This window comes from Drosophila takahashii, chromosome 3R, assembly GCF_030179915.1.
Source record: "Drosophila takahashii strain IR98-3 E-12201 chromosome 3R, DtakHiC1v2, whole genome shotgun sequence".
In the NCBI taxonomy this organism is placed as follows: domain Eukaryota; kingdom Metazoa; phylum Arthropoda; class Insecta; order Diptera; family Drosophilidae; genus Drosophila; species Drosophila takahashii.
The window spans coordinates 12,438,929-12,456,307 of record NC_091681.1 but is presented as its reverse complement, the minus strand read 5'-3'; the positions used below and the strand labels follow the sequence as shown (position 1 = coordinate 12,456,307).

The 17,379-nt window shown below is 39.3% G+C and overlaps 2 protein-coding genes across 5 annotated transcripts; one reads left to right on the top strand and one right to left on the bottom strand.

The window, feature by feature from the left end:
* Positions 1-277: 277 nt before the first annotated feature.
* Positions 278-17,376, top strand: mRpS9 (mitochondrial ribosomal protein S9). The gene is made up of 7 exons (XM_017147448.3): positions 278-430; positions 520-735; positions 794-967; positions 1,449-1,534; positions 1,594-1,954; positions 16,980-17,142; positions 17,213-17,376. The coding sequence occupies exons 1-7, from the start codon at positions 335-337 to the stop codon at positions 17,302-17,304; spliced, it is 1,188 nt and encodes a 395-aa protein (XP_017002937.2). The 5' UTR covers positions 278-334; the 3' UTR covers positions 17,305-17,376.
* Positions 2,665-15,158, bottom strand: wtrw (water witch). 4 transcript variants are annotated; one of them, XM_017147407.3, is made up of 4 exons: positions 14,939-15,158; positions 10,603-10,958; positions 5,121-6,465; positions 2,665-4,557 (listed from the first exon to the last, which is right to left on the bottom strand). In XM_017147407.3, the coding sequence occupies exons 2-4, from the start codon at positions 10,719-10,721 to the stop codon at positions 3,061-3,063; spliced, it is 2,961 nt and encodes a 986-aa protein (XP_017002896.1). In that variant the 5' UTR covers positions 10,722-10,958; positions 14,939-15,158; the 3' UTR covers positions 2,665-3,060. The 4 variants fall into 4 exon arrangements, with proteins under 4 accessions (XP_017002896.1, XP_017002913.1, XP_070072187.1 ...); XM_017147424.3 differs by lacking the exons at positions 10,603-10,958; positions 14,939-15,158 and adding an exon at positions 8,805-9,245; XM_070216086.1 differs by lacking the exons at positions 10,603-10,958; positions 14,939-15,158 and adding an exon at positions 8,582-8,706.
* Positions 17,377-17,379: the final 3 nt, after the last annotated feature.

Genomic DNA, 17,379 nt, shown 5'->3' with positions numbered 1-17,379 from the left:
CATCAAAAATACATTTTTTCATATTCCTTAAAATAAACAATTTAAAATATTTAAATTTTATTTGAATCTTGGTTTTTTTGAACAAGTATTTAAAAATAAACGTACTGTAATTTGTGTGACCAAGACTTTTCAAGTAAAATACAAATATTAATTAAATTCATAGTATTGTATAGTATTAATTAAATCATTCTTTTAATTCAAATCAGTTCAAATTATGCGCCAAAATAGGCGCACAGGGTGTTCCGAGCACAGTTCCGCACGCCCGATTGTTCCGATTGATGGAACAGCTGTTGTGGTCTTCTTCTTCCCGCCGTGCTTTTAGGAAATCAAAACGATGGCACTGCGTGTTTTTGGCTTAAATATAGTGAAAACTAACAGGAATCTGCTGCAAAATGCATGCAAATCCACTACCCCGGCCACAGGCTACATGGTTGGTACAACTGCAAAGACTACGAGGCGTTATCTTCACTAGATCCACTGCTTCGAAAACTAAGACCAAACGTTTGCATAACCTTTCAGGCGGCGGCTCCATTTGCCACCGAAGTGACCATCCAGGCTGCTCCTGCGGCTGTCCAGAAGCAAAAGGTCAGCAAGGCCATGCGATCGTACCTGAAGAGAGCCAACGAACACGACGAGTTCATGAAGACCCAGCACCTGGAGTTCCAGATCGGCAAGCGGCACCTGGCCAACATGATGGGCGCCGATGCGGAGACGTTCACCCAGGAAGATATAGACGTGAGTGATTTGGCCATGCAAATCGTTTAACCACTTAAACACACATTTGTATTTGCAGGAGGCGATATCCTATCTGTTCCCCTCCGGCTTGTACGACCAAAAAGCCCGCCCGGCCATGAAGTCGCCCGAGGTGGTCTTTCCCGCCCGCAAGGCAGCGGAATTCGATGAGACTGGCAGACCTTTCCACAGCATGTTCTACACCGGCAAGCCCAACTTCTTCCAGCTGCTCCACGTGAGTGAATCTTATTCTATTTCGTCTCTATAAAAAGTCAAGCATCTATAGCTCGAACTAAATTCCGAAGAGTTTACCTCTATAAATTCCCTTTTTGAAAGAAAACATGTGTCGGTGTTTATGTGCTTAAAAATTGATTAATTAAAGTGAGACTAGATTTTATTTATATATAGTAAGCTTCTTAGTTTTTTTTAGCTTAAAGTCTTCGTAACTCGACTGTTTTCTTTGCTAAAAAGACCTTTTTCATGTAAACTTACTTATCTTTCCAATTTACCTCTATAAATTACCTTTTTGAAAGAAAACATATTATATATCGGGGTTTATAAGCTTAAAAAACTGTATTAATTGAAGTGAGACTACCCTTTATTTATATCTAGTAAGCTTCTTAGATTTCTTTAGCTTAAAGTCTTCATAACCCGACTGTATTCTTTGCTCGAAAGACCCTATTTCACATATATTTACTTATCTTTCCAATATTCAGGACATTGTGCAGGAAACCAACAAGTTGGCGGATCTGGAGGAGCGCCTGCTTCGTCGCGGAAATAAGCCCGATGAGAACCAGAAACTGTAAGATATTTCATACTTTACTTAAGAGAGATTTTTAACCATAGTTCATAATTTTTCAGGGAAATTGCCGGCTTTCAGCTGCTCCCCAAAGACCAGCTGGAAATTGTGTTGGTCGAGAGCATTGCCGATATCGAATACTCGAACTTTACAAAGTCCATGGAACGTCTGATCGCATCGCCCTATGCCTATAAGACTAAAACATTTATTGAACGCTTTTTGAAACCGCTGATGGATCAGTCCAAGCAGCTGGTGGTGCCCAAGCCAAAGATCGATGAGGAGGGTCGTCAGTACATTACCACCTACGAGTGCCTGCGTAAAACTGCTAGAGCTGACGTCACAGTCCGGCTCCCGGGTACTGGAAAGATCAGCATTAATGGAAAGGATATCTCCTATTTCCAGGACGAAAACTGCAAAGAGCAGGTGAGTCAAGTGCCATGTCCGTCTGTCCGTCCGTATGAACGCTCAGATCTCGGAAACTATAAAAGCTAGAGGATTGGTATTTGGAATGAAGATTCCTAAAGTATATAGGATTTTACAAATTTAAATATTTTGGAAAAGTAAAAATGCAGTGTTTTTGCAGTTTTTATTGTGTTTATCAATACCTATCGAAATGTAGAAGAAATTTTTCGAATCGGATCATTCGTCTAAAAGTTATGCGTGATCAAAGTTTTCTACCTCCATCTCCCTAGCACTCCCTTTACCTGAGTAACGGGTATCTGATAGTCGTTCTCTCTTGTTTTATTTGGTTATAGTTTTATAGTTTTTTGTCTGTGGTTAGAAGATCAATTTTTTGATGCCATTAGAATACAAAATCAGAATAACTGTTTAGTAAGGCAAAATTTTTTTTTTCCATTACTGCTTTTAAAAAACATTTTAACTTATTCGATTTATTTAAAACATAAATTTCTACGTATATTTCAACATAATCCACTTTAAAATTATCCATCATGCGATGAAAAATAAACCCAACTGAGTTAAAAAATTTTAAGAAAGGTTGAAGATTTCAAAAGTTTTTTTAAATTTAATTTTTGAATGCAAACATTTTCGCTGAAAAAAGTTTTACCTGGATATTATTCGGCCATAGGTCCATCGCCCAGTTTAAACACAGCTACAAGTAACATCTCACCCAATTCATAACAATAGATATAGCATATATTTTATTAAGAATAATAATTTGCATTAAATTACTATATAAACGATTCTCTGACGACAACGCCAAAACAACAAAGACACAGCCTGAAACCAGCCACAAATCAATCCTGCCAACTGCTCGCCTCTAATTTAACTAACTGCTAGTTATAGTATTTGTATCGATAATAGTGTAGTATGGTGTGGTATATGGCTATATAGCGTATGTATAGGGCGCCTGGCGCATCGATATCAAAATTGGTTTAACTACAACTCGCTGCTACGATAATATCAACAATGTTCCGGGTTTTTTGGGATCCAACACGATCCCCTTACTTCTAGAAAACAGCTAACTCTGATCTATAAATATTCCGAATGGAGTGCACTAAATGCTCCTGCTACTTGCGCAGATTCTGCTTCTGCTGATTGGAAATCACAATCAGCAGCTTGTCGATCACTTTGCTGGCCTGCTGCTGCTGCGAGATGAGCGCCTGCTTCAGCTCCTGGATCTCCTGGGTGAGGAACTCGATCCGATCGGCATTATCATCGATCTTGGTGGTCAGTGTGGTGAATTGGCCCGCATCCGGATCCGCATCGGGTAGAACATATCCCGTCGTAGCGCCATTATTATTGTTATACTTGTTCTTGTACGACAAATAGTTTTCGGCTGAATTTTTCGACGAGATGGTGTGTCCAAATTGCTTCCGCATCTTTCCCACTTCATAGGCCTTCATTAGGATCTCCCTTGGCAATCTTTTCTCGCTGGGATTTAGCGGCTTCACACAAAGAACCACCCTGTAAGCCTGCGGAGAGACCAAGGCTGTATAATGGAGCAAGTTCCTCAGCCAGGTCGGAAGGTAGCCGTTGAATAGCGCCGACTCTATGTAGCTGATCAGTTTGGTCTGTCGCACTAGCTTGGATAGTCCCGCCGTCTTCTTCAATCCCTGGATATCGTGCACTGCAATGCCCACGAGCAGGTTCATCAGAATGATGGTTACGAACAGCAGAAAGAGCACAAAGGTGATTTGTGCGCTGACCTCCAGCAGGAAGGGAGGATCCTTGCCTTCGGGATCGTTAATCAGCAGCGATAGGTCCTGTTCACCAATCATCATCACCAGCACTGTTATGAAGCCCATAAACGGGTTGGCAAACGAGGACGAGGAGGGAAAGATGACACAGAAACTGATGGTGAACCCAATCAGCATGCAGGAGTAGGCCATAAACAGCTTGGCAAACTCCCCCTGGACTCTCGTATACATGGCCACGTAGACATCGAAGACCGGTAGCTGACCTATCATCAACATCAAGTTCGTCCAGCCGAGCAGCACGGCAAAGGCGCCTATGTGGTTCTGAAACGTGTACGTCTTGTTGGTGTAGATGTAGGATATGACAAACACGCTGGTTATCACAAACCACTCCATAATGTTCTCCACCTGCGTTACGTAGTGTCGAAATGACGAGTAGCCCGTTATGCCGTACAGCTTTCGAAATATCTCCACTATGGTGATGGCCACAAGGACCCACCACTGCATCTCCATCACAAAGGGGTTGTTCCTGAGCATATCCCCCAGGATGGATTGCTTCTGGCACAATTCCTGCGCCGGAATGGTCGTATTATCGTTCTTGCTGCCATTGTAGCAGTTGTGGGCCAATGCCGTCAGCACGTAGAGCGTGAGGAAGAGCACGAAGCTGAAGCAGAAGATGAGCCTGCCAATGTAGTACTTGCGGATCTTGCCCCACTTGATGTATAGGAACGAGGAGCAGAGCGGGTGCTCCAGGATCTCCTTCTGGCCCTCGTCGACGAACGTGTTTAGGTAGCTGATCTCGCGCGGATGACAGTGCTGCAGCAGCTGACGGAAATCCAGTTCTAGCTCAACCTCGCGATTTACGGGGTCCTTGGAAAGGAGATTAACAGATTTAAGTGGCAGTGAAGTAATGAATATGTGCAGTGCTCCCATTAATCAGCTTTAAAAAGAGGACAGATCAGCCAAAAAAAAATCCAGGAAAAAAAGGATACAAAAAATTCAAAAAGGACAAAATAGAGGGCAAAAGTTACTTCTTCAATATTTTCGTGTTTTTGTTAATAGGTTACATTTTATAGTAATTTAAATTGATTTTTAAAGTCCGTGCTAGTCGGCATTTCCTTATGACTCTACCGATCGTTTTTAAACTTATCGCACATTTTTCTGTAAAAAAAAAACAGCCCCCCTGAAAGGAGATTTTTTTTATTTTGTGACATTTAAAACTTTTTTTTTAAAAAGAAAAGTCTAATTTTTTTTTAGCAAAAAACTTAATTTTAGGATAAAAACCCAACCAAAACCAACGACTAGGAAAACTAAAAACCTTGTTCTTGAAAAAAGGGCAGATTTCCGGACAGGGGATGATTAAAATTTTTTCCGGATAAAGCCGTTAAAAAAAGGACAAAATGGCAGCACTGAAAATGTGTATTTTAACCCACCTGCGAGTGATGCAGCGTAATGGCTGCGTCCAGTTTCTGCCTGATCATGGCCACTGAGGCGGGCGTCTTCCGCGTGATCACGTTCAGCGCAGAGGTGCCCTTCTTCGACTTGGTGGTCACATCCGCTCCGTGGAAGATCAGCATTTCGACGCACTGCACCAGCCCATCCAATGCGGCCAGGTGGAGAGCGGTAAAGCCGTAGATGTCCTTGTGGTTGACATTGGCACCCCACTGTATGAGGGTCTCCATGATGTCGTAGGCATTCTCCGATTTGCCCACTGCCGCATGGAGGGGAGTACGGTGATCAAAGTCCTCGGCATTGGCGTCGGCATTGCCGTTCCTTAGAAGAGACTCCACGCAATCCAAGCTGGAAGTTCTTGCTGCCAGGTGGAGAGGTGTGAAGCCTCGATGGTTCTTCAGCTTGGCATCCGCACCCTTGGCCAGAAGCAAGTCCACACACTCGACGTTTCCCTCATCGGCCGCCAGATGCAAGGCTGTGGACTCCTTTTCGCGGATGCAGATGCGCACATTGGCATCGGCATTGGGAGCATTCAGCAGGGCCTCCAGGCACTGGAGATTGCCCAGATCAGCGGCCAGGTGAATGGCATTGGTGCCGTTCGGCTTGAGCGAGTTGACATCGGCACCCTCGCCAATGAAGATCTGCAGGCACTCCAGCGCATTGGATCGCACGGCGCAGTGCAGCAGGCTCTCCTCGCAATTCGGCTTGCTGGTGTCCTTGGATATGTCCGCCCCATTGTTGATCAGCAACTTGGCCGCCTCCGCCGCGTTTCCGAAGGCTGCACAATGCAGCGGCGTGTAGCACTTGGACTGCAGATTGACATTCAGACCCTTGGCCACCAGAAGACCCAAGGTGGCCAGGCAGCCGCTGAAGGCACTCAGATGCAGGGCGGATATACCATTCTGATCGCAGAAGTGCAGGTCGGCCCCCGCCTCCAGCAGACTCTCGATCAGATCCCAGCGCTTGAGGTAGGCGGCCCACAGGTAGCTGAGATTCTTCTCCAGCTTCGAGGCGGACTCGAAGTGCGCCCGGATGCCCTCGGCCACCACGTTGCTCTGCTCGATGTCCTCGAAGAGCTTGACGCGACCCGCGGCGCTCTTCATCTGGTCGATCAGGCTGATCCGCAGCGTATCGTTGCATATCTGGACGCTCAGCTCGCTGGTCGGCTCCTCGAAGCTGTCGTACATGCTCGGCGCACTCTCCGCCGGCGGCGACGGTCCACACTCCATGTATTCGAATTCTCCAGCGGTCGGGTACTGGGCTTCGATCATGGCGTCAGTGTTGTTCCGCCATCGCACCATCAAGTTGGGTGGAATCGATTTGAAGCTGTTGGAGATAAGTGGTTTAGTATTATTGCATTGAAAGTTGCACAGATGTTCTACGGTTGGATAACTCCCAACAAAGAACTTTGATTGGTGGAAGATTCTCATGGCATGGAGAGGCAACTGCTTATTTTAACACCGATAAGTACAGTAAAACCTGCTTGTACATTCTAATAATATATTCGATTAAAAGCTGTAAGGGTTTGATAGGGTCAAAGTGGGTTTGATTTCATAATGCTGTTATTTTTTAGGATATTAGAATTTTCTAAGCTGAAAAAATAACAATTTGATTGCACCTCACATTAATAACACTGTGCAGCATTTTTAGTGCTTTTTAAATTTACCTCGATGGATGCTATATTTTTGGATTCGTTACGAATTCCCAAGTTAAACTGCGTTTTCCAAAAAGTTCCCCGACGCAAGGATTCTTAGCAAAAGGACCTCAAAGTTCGAAAAATTCAGAAATTGGCCAACTTTCTAAAGCTCTCAGAGGCAAACGGATTCATGGTTTGGTTAGATGCTAAAGTTTTATAAAAGATACACTCTTTATCTTTTAAACCCCATACTTACAAAATTTTTAAGATTTTTTTTAAGGCAGAAACAAGTTCTAGAAAACATAGTCAAAAAACATAAAAGTATACAGCTGCGGTCAAAATGGTAGTAGTGTTGCCGCCCTGTGTATTTAAAAGTTTGTTGTTGTAATTGATCTTTTCCTGGTAATATTGTATTGATTATAATTTTCCTATTAGACTAATTGGATAAGAAAAAGTTACAACATCAAACTTTTAAAATACACAAGGCGGCAACACTACTACTATTTTGACCGCAGCTGTATGTTTTTCAGTTTTTTGACTATGTTTTTTGAAATTTATTTCTGCCTTAAAAAAAATCCTAAAATTATTTTATGTATGGGGTTTGAAAGATAAAGGGTGTATCTTTTTAAAAACTTTAACTTCAAACCAAGCCATGCATCCATTTGCCTCTGAGAGCTCCGCAAAGTTGGCCAATTTTAGCATTTTTCGAACTTTGAGGTCCTTTTGCTAAGAATCCTTGCGTCGGGGAACTCTTTGGAAAACGCAGTTTAACTTGGGAATTCGTAACGAATCCAAAAATATAGCATTTATCGAGGTTAATTTTTGATGCTGCATAGTGTAATTAATGTATATTCAAGATACTTGGAATCTATTTGTCAAAATAAGTTGATTAATGTTTTTTGGAAAATTTTCATTGCTTGTAGAATTCCAATCATTAAGTTGAGTTTGGTTAGTTTAAGATTTTCGAGTCATTTAAATCATTAATTAACTTTTGTATTTCTATTATTTATTTATTAAGTTTATTTAAATTTTTAAAAGAAAATAACTTTTGAACTTCTCTATGCTAATATTTCAACGTTAAACTGGTTTTCGAAGGTTTGAAATGATTTTGAACTTGGGTATACCATTTTGTGAATCAGTTTTTATGGTTTATGAGGCTATCAAAGAAATTTGCTTATGATTAGTGAACATTTTTATAGCAGTGGAAGTTTTTCTTAATTTATTTAGCACACACATTGCGGTTAATTTCAAACTTGGCTTTCTATTATTAGATCATATTCAGCTCATTGATGGAATTCTTCTCTGTGATATGGGACCTACAAATTATAATCAGTAACTATTAATAATGTCTTTCGAAACACTTAGTAATTATAGGGAAAACATCACGTCTAGATGATTTAAAGCTGTTTTAAACTTGTTTAGGTTTTATTAGGAACTTGTAATTACTCAAGAGTAAGAACTTTTATATAATTTGATAATTCTAGACATCATTAAGCTAACGAATTAGTACTTTATCGAGCTGACTGAGTGGGCTAAACATTAAAACAAAGCCATTAGATAGACTCGCACTTCTCTTTGTCTCCACTCTCATCTCGCACACTAAAACTTTTTATAGATTTGTAAACATATATTTCCCATTGCTCAAATGGCACTGAACAACAGAGTTCGAGATGTGTTGACTTTTCGAGCATGCATAATTTTAAATAATTATTGTGTTTTTTTTTTGCGTTGGGAGTTATGCAAAGTTGGCGGTTTGCTTAAATCGGTTTTAGTTATTTCACTGTTCAGTATTCACTCTGGTCGTACGTTGATGGATTTACCGACTGCGCCGGTAGAATTTGTTTTATTTTCTTGGTCGCCAACGCGGGTCTGCTCAGCATAGTTGCTCGATGCATAATTTCAGACCTCGTCCATGGTCAGAAGCTGCTGCACTTGTTGTATAACTAAAGCACTGCGACTGCCACTGCCACTGGCTTTGTTGGGCACTTAAGCCGGGAATCTGGGTATCCGACTTGGACTGAATACGTACACCGTTTGCAGCCATATCCACGGATGATGCCAATTCGCCAATGAGCTGTTTTCAATTTCTAATTTCATTTCCGAAATACATGGGAGAGCCCGGCGCGACAGTCGACCGATCCACGAAATACGGACTACGGATCGGGTCGGATCGGATTGGATGGGGTCGGAACGGGACAAGTGCCTCACAATGGGGGCCTTTTGTGGGGGCCTAGACAATTGTGTCTAACGGGCGGAAAATGCAAAAATGTTGTGTGAAAAAACGCGAATTTTTCACTTCCGTTTTGTTGTTGCTGTCGGTTTTTTTCGGACGTTGTTTTAGTGGTTCTTTCTATTGTTTCTGTAGCGACGACGATCACTTCGAACGCGTTCTAGCCGTATTTTGTGACTGTTTTTTCGTTGTTTCCGTACTGTTTTAGCCAGCAACGAACGCGTCCGCCTGCATTGTTGTTCCAAAGCCGACTGAGCTCGATGAAAATCGGTAAGCGTTGGTTAAGTCGTCGATCGAGATTGAAAGAGAGGTAATCTAGAGAGCGGGACGCCAGCTGGGGGGAGATACCTGTACAGGTAGGGTCAAAATACTAGCTGTGGGAATTCAGTGTTCAACTTCTTTTCCAAATTATTTAAATATTTGTATAATTGAGACATAACTCTTGTCTAAAGCCGAAAAAAGAGGTTTTATTCTATACTTTATTTTGATAGACATTCGTTTTATAAAATTAAATTGGAAAGTTATTTAGTTTTAAAAATATAAATTATTCGCTTTAATCAGAATTGACCTAATAATGTATACAGAAAAGCCTTTCATTGATGTCCGCCAAATTAAGGGACCCAGTTTTAAGGTTTATATTACGTGTCAATATTTTTACCGCAGCTGTAAATAAATGGTATGTAGAGAGCGAGATACTTCAGAGAGAGTGAGAAATCTTCAAAAAGTCTGCAAATTCGTAGCGAGTGGGAGTGAAAATCTTCGTCACATTTCACTTTGGAGTATATTTTAAAGTTTATATCTGTAGGGTTCTTCACAAGAAATTTGTATAAAGAGGTTTAAATAAAAGGCGAGAATTAACGTTATCAATTTTGAGCACTGTAATTTAATCAATGAAAAATGCAATGACCGTAAAATCGAATATTGAACTTTTGTAGGCCTTAACCTATAAAATATATATTCAAAAAGAACGAAAAAATATATGATAGTAAAAAATGTGTTATATTAAAATGAAAGAAAAAAATAATTTACAAAATTACACTTGGCGAAAAGGGATTCAATTTAATGTATTACTATTATTTCAAACTTTGTTATTCTCAGGTTTATTTATGATCCAATTATTTTAAAATAGCTCTGTTGGAAATTTTCCTAACTACTTTTTCAGCTATTTAACAACTACCAAAATGGCGTTTTTTGCCTCCTGCTTTAGGTCTCCATAATTAGTTTTTTTTTCTAATCACCAACCAGTAAAATAAGTAAAATAATAGTTACGGTTTCCGAACTGCGAAAATCAATTATCAGATGTAATTTTCGCATTTGTGGGAGTAATACCCTTTACACCCACAAATAATGGTTTACTCCTCCTCACACTTGGTGCACACATTATATTAATATGAAATTGTTAATTTGTTTTTCGAATAACATGTTGCTTTATTTGATGCCGATTCATTTGTCACATAAATCATGGAATGCTTCCGCGTCTTCGCCTTTTGGGTTCGGCAATCACGCCTATATATATTTTGTTTATATTTTATTGCAGCCAGACATTTCTGCAACTGCAACAGGTAACTGAAAACTGGCAACTCCAACTGGCACTTACCGGTTATTTGCATTATTCTCCGTGAGCGGCTGTTCCACTTCGGTCTTGGTAACGACGCTGATCGAACGTGTCATGCGGCGGGGTTTTGTGCTGCCCTCCTTATAGCCAAGATTCTCCATGGTGACGGCCAAAAGTTGCTGCTGCTATCGTCGCCGGTGTCAATGCTGCTGCTTTCGTGGTTGTTGGAATTAAAACGCGCAAATATGCGCAAAAAACTCGGAGCAAATGCAACTAAGGTTTTTGTCACCGCCTGCAATCGGCAATAAATATGCGAAAAAGTTACTTTCCAATCTCACACGCCAGCGGAGCGCCAATTTATAGCCCAATTTCAACGACTAGTTGACATTTTCATTGGCCTGCAACGATAGTTCGGTGAAAAGTTTATGGACAGAGGTTTTCAAGAGGTATCTATATTAACTATCCCGCTAAGCTTTCCCAAACAGACTGCAGCTCGCTTGGGTCTGCACACCCACAACCCAAATATCTGCACAAATATTAATTTTCGCGTCACTTTTTCTTTGGATTACTCCTCAAACTGACTGGGTGACTTTCGCTAACTGGCTGGGTGGATGGAACCTATTCGTGCGTTGGATGCGACACTCGTGGCCAAAGTTATCTAAGCGCCTTCCTTTTGACGCAGCGATAAGCCCACATCATCACAATCATAACCATTATCGCCAGACTATCTGGGGATTTATCTTAAAGTGCTACTGGATATGAGTATTCTTTAAAAGGGGGTTTAGGAAGACTTTATAGTCAGTTATTCTATAAATATAATTATTGACCATGAATTTGGGTGTTTCATATTTCTTTGCAACCCGCTATTTCAAGAAAATTTCTTTTTCATTTTCTCTCCTCTTTGTAAGTAAAATTTTTCTTTGCACCCAGAAAACAAAATGGACTAAAAAGGGGCCTAATTACCTAAAATTTTAGGAAATATGGCCAGAAAAACGCGCCAAGGCCATGCATTACCTAAAATGTTGTCCATGTGGACTATATTTTGTACGCAGTCTTGAATTTATTTCTGGTAATGGTTACCTAAAAAAATGGCTAGTGGACTAGATTTTTAGGTCAGAATTACCTAAATATTAGGTATTTAAAAAAAAGCTAGGATTTTTACTATTGATAGTAACATATTTGATTATTTTAATTGCTTATATTGTATTATTCGGAAAAGCAAATATTTTATCTTTCTGAAAAAACAATCACTTTATTTTGTCCTCGGTGGGAATCGATCCCGGGTCTTCTGCGCGAGAGTCCAATAGGCTAGCCTCTGGTCTACGGAACTACTTAAAGGCCCTGCGGCAAAACCAAAGCCTGCTTCAAGGGGCTCAGGCGAATTCTATTTTTAGAATAGGGCACTATTACCTTAAAAGTAGGAAAATAGTCCACGTAGGTATTGATTTTATATATTGAAACTTTTCCATCACTAGCTTTAAGAAAAGTCTAAAAAATTTTTTAACATTAAACTTAAAAAACCGAATAATTTGTTTATTAATATTAGGGACCAATATTTGTATTAAGTTGTGAGTGATAATCGACTTTAAATTATTCCTAAATTTTAGGTCATATGGACCAATTTGAAGGTTACGATGGCCTATAAAAATCTCTTTAGCTTTACCTAAAAAGTAGGAACATAGTCCACATGCTAATATTTTTAGGTAACCCATTACCTAAATCTGAAATTTTAGTCTATTTAAATTTTTTAGGTCATACGTTACCTAAAAAATAGTCCCACATTTCTCTGGGTGTGGATAAACCACCCCCTTTTGAGACACACCCATGCCTTATTTGCTTATTTTTTCTTGATTTTGTTTGCTCATATTATTTACAATTATGTCAACGTCAGAAGTGGAAGTACTCATTCATTCAGTATGTAAGCAGATTCCAACGATCAGGAGCGGTTTAATGTTAAGTTCTAAAGTTCTAACATCTATGAAGAACTCTTGACAAATAATAAATAACTTTAAAATGGAACAAACCTTGTCAAGGTTGTTTTGATTTTTTCTATAATGAGCGTATATAAAAACTTTCCTGCCAATTTGTTTTCTTAGCTTGCTAAATTTTAATTAATTCTAATATAATTTAAAATATATTCCTTCTCTTTTTTTTCTAATTTATTTAAAATATATTCCTTCTCTTTTTTTTCTAATTTATTTATTCTTATTGTTCGATTTGACAGTCCCTCTTAATCTTGCTTTTTTGTTTTTTGCACAAAATTCTTTATTGTTTTCATTTATTTTGAGCATAGTAAAAGTCTGGTCGGTGTATGAGTATAATATCTAATTATTTTTAGATTTTCCTCCAGATTATGTAATTTTAGGTACACGGCTGCTAGAAATATAAAGAGTTACGGTGGCACATTAGATTAAATTAGCTAGCGAAGCGTTAAGCTTGTTCAAGTTCCATTTGTTGCATTACTTTCGGCATCGCATTACCGTAAACAATTCTCGAGCGATTCTGGGAATCTTTCAAACTTGTTTGCAAAATATAAACAAAAGTTAATGAGAAACGAAAAAAAGAGTCTCTGTTTGCCTGGCGACAACGCATGAGAAACTTTCTTTGATTAGGCAAAACAAAAATCCGCTGACTGATTAAACAGATATGGCGATAAACAAGGTAACGACAAAAACTTCGGCCAAAATTGAGCTGGCTAAATTATGCGAGCAAATTAATCAAAATCTGTGCGTAGTTGAGAAACCAGTTTTTGATTCGTTAGGGTCCGTTGCACGGAAAAAAAAACATTTGTTTTTGTCAAGAACAATCAAGATAGTTTCATTTAAAAAATCAAATACAATATTAAACACAAGTTTATAATTTAAGAAATTACACCATTATCCATATGCTGGCGTTAATATTGTAAAGTGAGTTTCCAACTAATTGTGTTTCTTTCAGTGCCGTTTTTGGGTTAGTGTCTGGAGTCTGCGAGGCCCCAAAAGTCGCTAACATACTGAACAAATATTTATTTTAAAACGCCCCCGTGTGATTACAAATTTGCTGCCACTTTTGCCGCATTGTGTGAATTGCTGGAATTCGCCTAATCAATTAATATGTTTTTTATACATTTTTGCAGTTGCAAAAAAGTGTTAGACTTTAAATAGAGCGTTGGGCGAGCTTTTGTTGAATTTGAAGGCCCGGAAGTGCCATTTGCCGTTTACCCGTTATGACAGACCGCCGCCGGCCATTTTGGAAAACTGCGCCGCCATCGAGCCGTGAAAATGGCGATTCGCCGAACGATCTTCGCGATCGTTCGTTAACTTTCTCGGGTATTTCTTTTTGCCGCTCGTTGATTCAATTATAATTGAAATCAATTTGACATTTTTTTCTTCATTTTACTCGCGCTTTTGTGGGGGACTTAAGGGGGTTATTATGTGAGCGAACGCATTGGGCTGAGTTAAGTTTTATTTTTGCGTTGCTTTTATAATGCCCTTGAACCTGAAGCGCATGCCCATTCCCCATAGTACACTTCGTACAGTCACTGAGTACTAGATCCGATTCATATAGATTCGGACGCCCATGCAGATGCAATTGAATTTGAGCCGCAGTGCACGAATTAAAGGATAATGCAGTCGACAAAAGCTTAGCACCGAGTGTAAACAAATCTCAATTGCTATTCATGAGCTGCACTCGGTTATAGAGATCGTTTATTGTCCATTTCGTAGATTTTGTAATTGAAATCGCTGCATTTCACTGATATGAGGGAAATTGTACTCAGATACTTGGGTTTCTACGCCTATTGCTATTTTTTTAGTAATTAATCGAATAAATTTGATTTTTGGTAGTTTCGATTTTCAATAGATAGTTTTAAATAGATATTCAGAAGGTAAATAGTTTTGATACTTGTGCCCTGTTTTAATATTTTTATTTTGACAATTTATTGAATTTTCTTGTATCAATAGGCAGTTTTCTCGTCCGCATGTTAAATTTTAAGTAAGTTTTAAATCTTGAAAACGTTTGGAAATTCAGAGTTTAAAGCGTACTTTAAAATGCGGACAAGAAAAAAACATTAAAAGTGTTATTTTTTGTTTTTTAAAAAATATTTTATTATTTTAGAATTTTACTTTAGTAAAATGTTGTTTTAATTGCCTATCTCAGTCTTGCAAACTTTCTATATTTTAGATTTATTTTATAATGTATTAACTTCAAATTAAGCAAAAAATCCGAACGTATGAATTTTTAAATTTTCTGATGCGATGGAATTTTTGCAATACATTTTTAAATGTGTACTAAAATTTATCTAAATTTTGAGAATTACGAATCTCTAGGTCATTATTACTATTCAGTTGGTAAACCAAAATTCTAGTAAGTGTTCAAAAACTTTTTAACTACACTTTACATTGTTCTAATGCGAAGCTGCTTTTAATTGCAGTCCCAAAGTCCGCGAACATAAAATGGTCGCGACATTTTGCTTTAAAAATAGTCCTTTATTTTGGATGCTTAGTTCAGATAGAATTTTCTTTTGGGGCGATGTAATATTTTCCGACACTTGAGACGCGCGCTCAACGACGTGGGATCGACTGATAAAAAGAACTGCGCCGAAATGATATTGTACGCGATATGAGTGTCCAAAACTAAGCCGCACGAACGAGCGCCAATGAAGTAGATGTACACTTAGTATATATACTATATCCCCAAGATCCGACACCGTTACACTTGTACAGTTTGTCCGCCGAGCGAGATCTTCGTGGCTTTCTGTCGTGTCGACTTCGCTCATGTGTCAAACTATAAAACTCATTTAAATCATAATAAAATTTTGCCGCGAATTTTCTTGAAGCCCAGAGATGCCGGTAGGTTGTCTCCCTGTGAAAGCACCACCCCCAGGCTTCCCACAACACCCCGAAAAATCCCCAACACCACACCTAATAACGACATTAAGAAAGATTTGGAACTTGGGGAACCCTGAAGTTGGGGGAACCAGTTTTATTATTCGCCTCGTCACTTTTCTGCAAATCTGTTGCTATTTTTATCGCCGTCAATTAAGCATTTCTGTCGCTCGTCTTTGGCAGTCAGTCTTTGTGTGTTGTTGTGTACCTACATTAATTTAAAAATCTTGTTCGTAAGCCTTTTATAATGTTTATTATTGTTGTTACTGTTGCGTGAAGTCATCTAGCAATTTGTTTAAACAAATCAAAATCTGTCTCTTTCCCATTTCGTTGTTCATCTGGCAATTTTTCAGTGATTGATGGCAGTTGTCGATTTGGTTTGCCAAAAAAGAGGGACAAGAACAAAAAGTAAAAAATTGCTCTTCCCCTTTTATTGTCGTAGTTTTATTGTTTATTGTTTTTTAATCATAACGTTTATTGTCTGTGTGCCTTCGACCATTGTTAGGCGTTACGTTTGTCAAGCCCCTTGACTTTGTTTCCCACGCAGTCGAAACCGAAAAATGGTCGATACGAAAAAAATGAATTACGATTTGTTTTGATTTTTGGAATCTGTGAACTTTGTGACTGGCGTCAGAACAGTGTACTAAATATGCAAAATTATTTGATAAATGCTTTTGCGTCGAATTTCTTCTTAAACGGGTATTATTTTTAAATATGTGAAATAAGATTTTACATAACACATTAAATTCTTGGAAAATTTCCAAAGAGATTGCCACTCTTGGATTTTTTTTAGTAGGAGAATTGTCTTTATTTTGATGCCCTTGCTTAAAAAGTTTTACTAAAATTATTCAAAATTAATTTAGCATAATTTAAAAAATCTTTGACAATAAAAAGTATTCATAGCTTTACAATTTAAAAATTGAGCGAAACATAATGAATAGAGTTTTAATGGGTCCAAGATAAATACAATAATATATTTATTTTGTTTAAATTTAAGTTTTAAATTCCAGTCAGTTTCTTGTGATTTCTTTTTGGTTTTTTCTACTTTGTATTACAGTAATAATCTAAAACCCGATTTCTGATATTACTCAATCGTCTTTAATAGCTATTTAAAAGAACTTTACTAATTACGTATGTCGACCTATTACCCAACCTATTAACGGGACAGCGCGTGCTGATCATGCCCGCGGCTACGCAATTATCCGGACTTGATGCAGTGCTATAATGCATTTATAATTTGCATCACACCTAGCCGTGGCTGGCAGACGAGCTGTTCAGCTCCCACCCACTCGATTGACGAGTTTTCTAATTGCCAGGCGGACATGCAACAATCTGTTGCAGTTTAGTGGCCGCGGCCGACAGACATTTAATTTGGCTAACGATTCCGCCATTATCTAGCCGCATTGTTGTACAGGAAGCGCTATCGCAGCATCGTTTTGTATACAGAGAGATCCGTACAATGGCTGCCTCGGGCGCTCGAACTTGACATCTAACGGTGGTGGCCACGACATTATCTCATTCTCATTCGCCAATTCGTTATCTCGATTTTTCCAGTTGCTCTTCCCGCTGCAATTTAGCGAGCTGCTGGGCAAAGTCGATGTGGAGGCCAATGTCGAGGGAGGCGGACCTTCCGGTCAGGCCGGAGCCATCCGCTGGGGCATCGCGATGAGTTTGCGCAGCTTTGTCGATCAAGAGATGATTGAGTCAATGCGTCTGGGTAAGTGCCTGAGGCTCCTATGTGGCCGTCTCCATTGGCTTATTGCCGCTAATTGCAATTTATGCTGCAGCCGGCCTGCTGACACGTGACTATCGCCGTCGGGAGCGTAAGAAGTTCGGACAGGAAGGAGCACGCCGCAAGTACACGTGGAAGAAGCGCTAAACGGACACGTGCCTTTGCAATACTAGGCTGCATTTTTTATCGAAATGTTTTAATAAATAACAAGTATGTTAACAG

Bases quoted from the DNA above. Each gene is read 5' to 3' on its own strand.
- mRpS9 (XM_017147448.3), top strand. From the start codon at position 335: ATGGCACTGCGTGTTTTTGGCTTAAATATAGTGAAAACTAACAGGAAT. The intron at 1,535-1,593 runs GTAAGATATTTC...ATAATTTTTCAG, and splicing joins CCCGATGAGAACCAGAAACT to GGAAATTGCCGGCTTTCAGC. The intron at 17,143-17,212 runs GTAAGTGCCTGA...TTTATGCTGCAG, and splicing joins GATTGAGTCAATGCGTCTGG to CCGGCCTGCTGACACGTGAC.
- wtrw (XM_070216085.1), bottom strand. From the start codon at position 8,466: ATGCTCGAAAAGTCAACACATCTCGAACTCTGTTGTTCAGTGCCATTT. The intron at 6,466-8,344 runs GTGCGAGTCTAT...TATCTCCAACAG, and splicing joins GAGAGTGGAGACAAAGAGAA to CTTCAAATCGATTCCACCCA. The intron at 4,558-5,120 runs GTGGGTTAAAAT...CTCCTTTCCAAG, and splicing joins TTACGCTGCATCACTCGCAG to GACCCCGTAAATCGCGAGGT.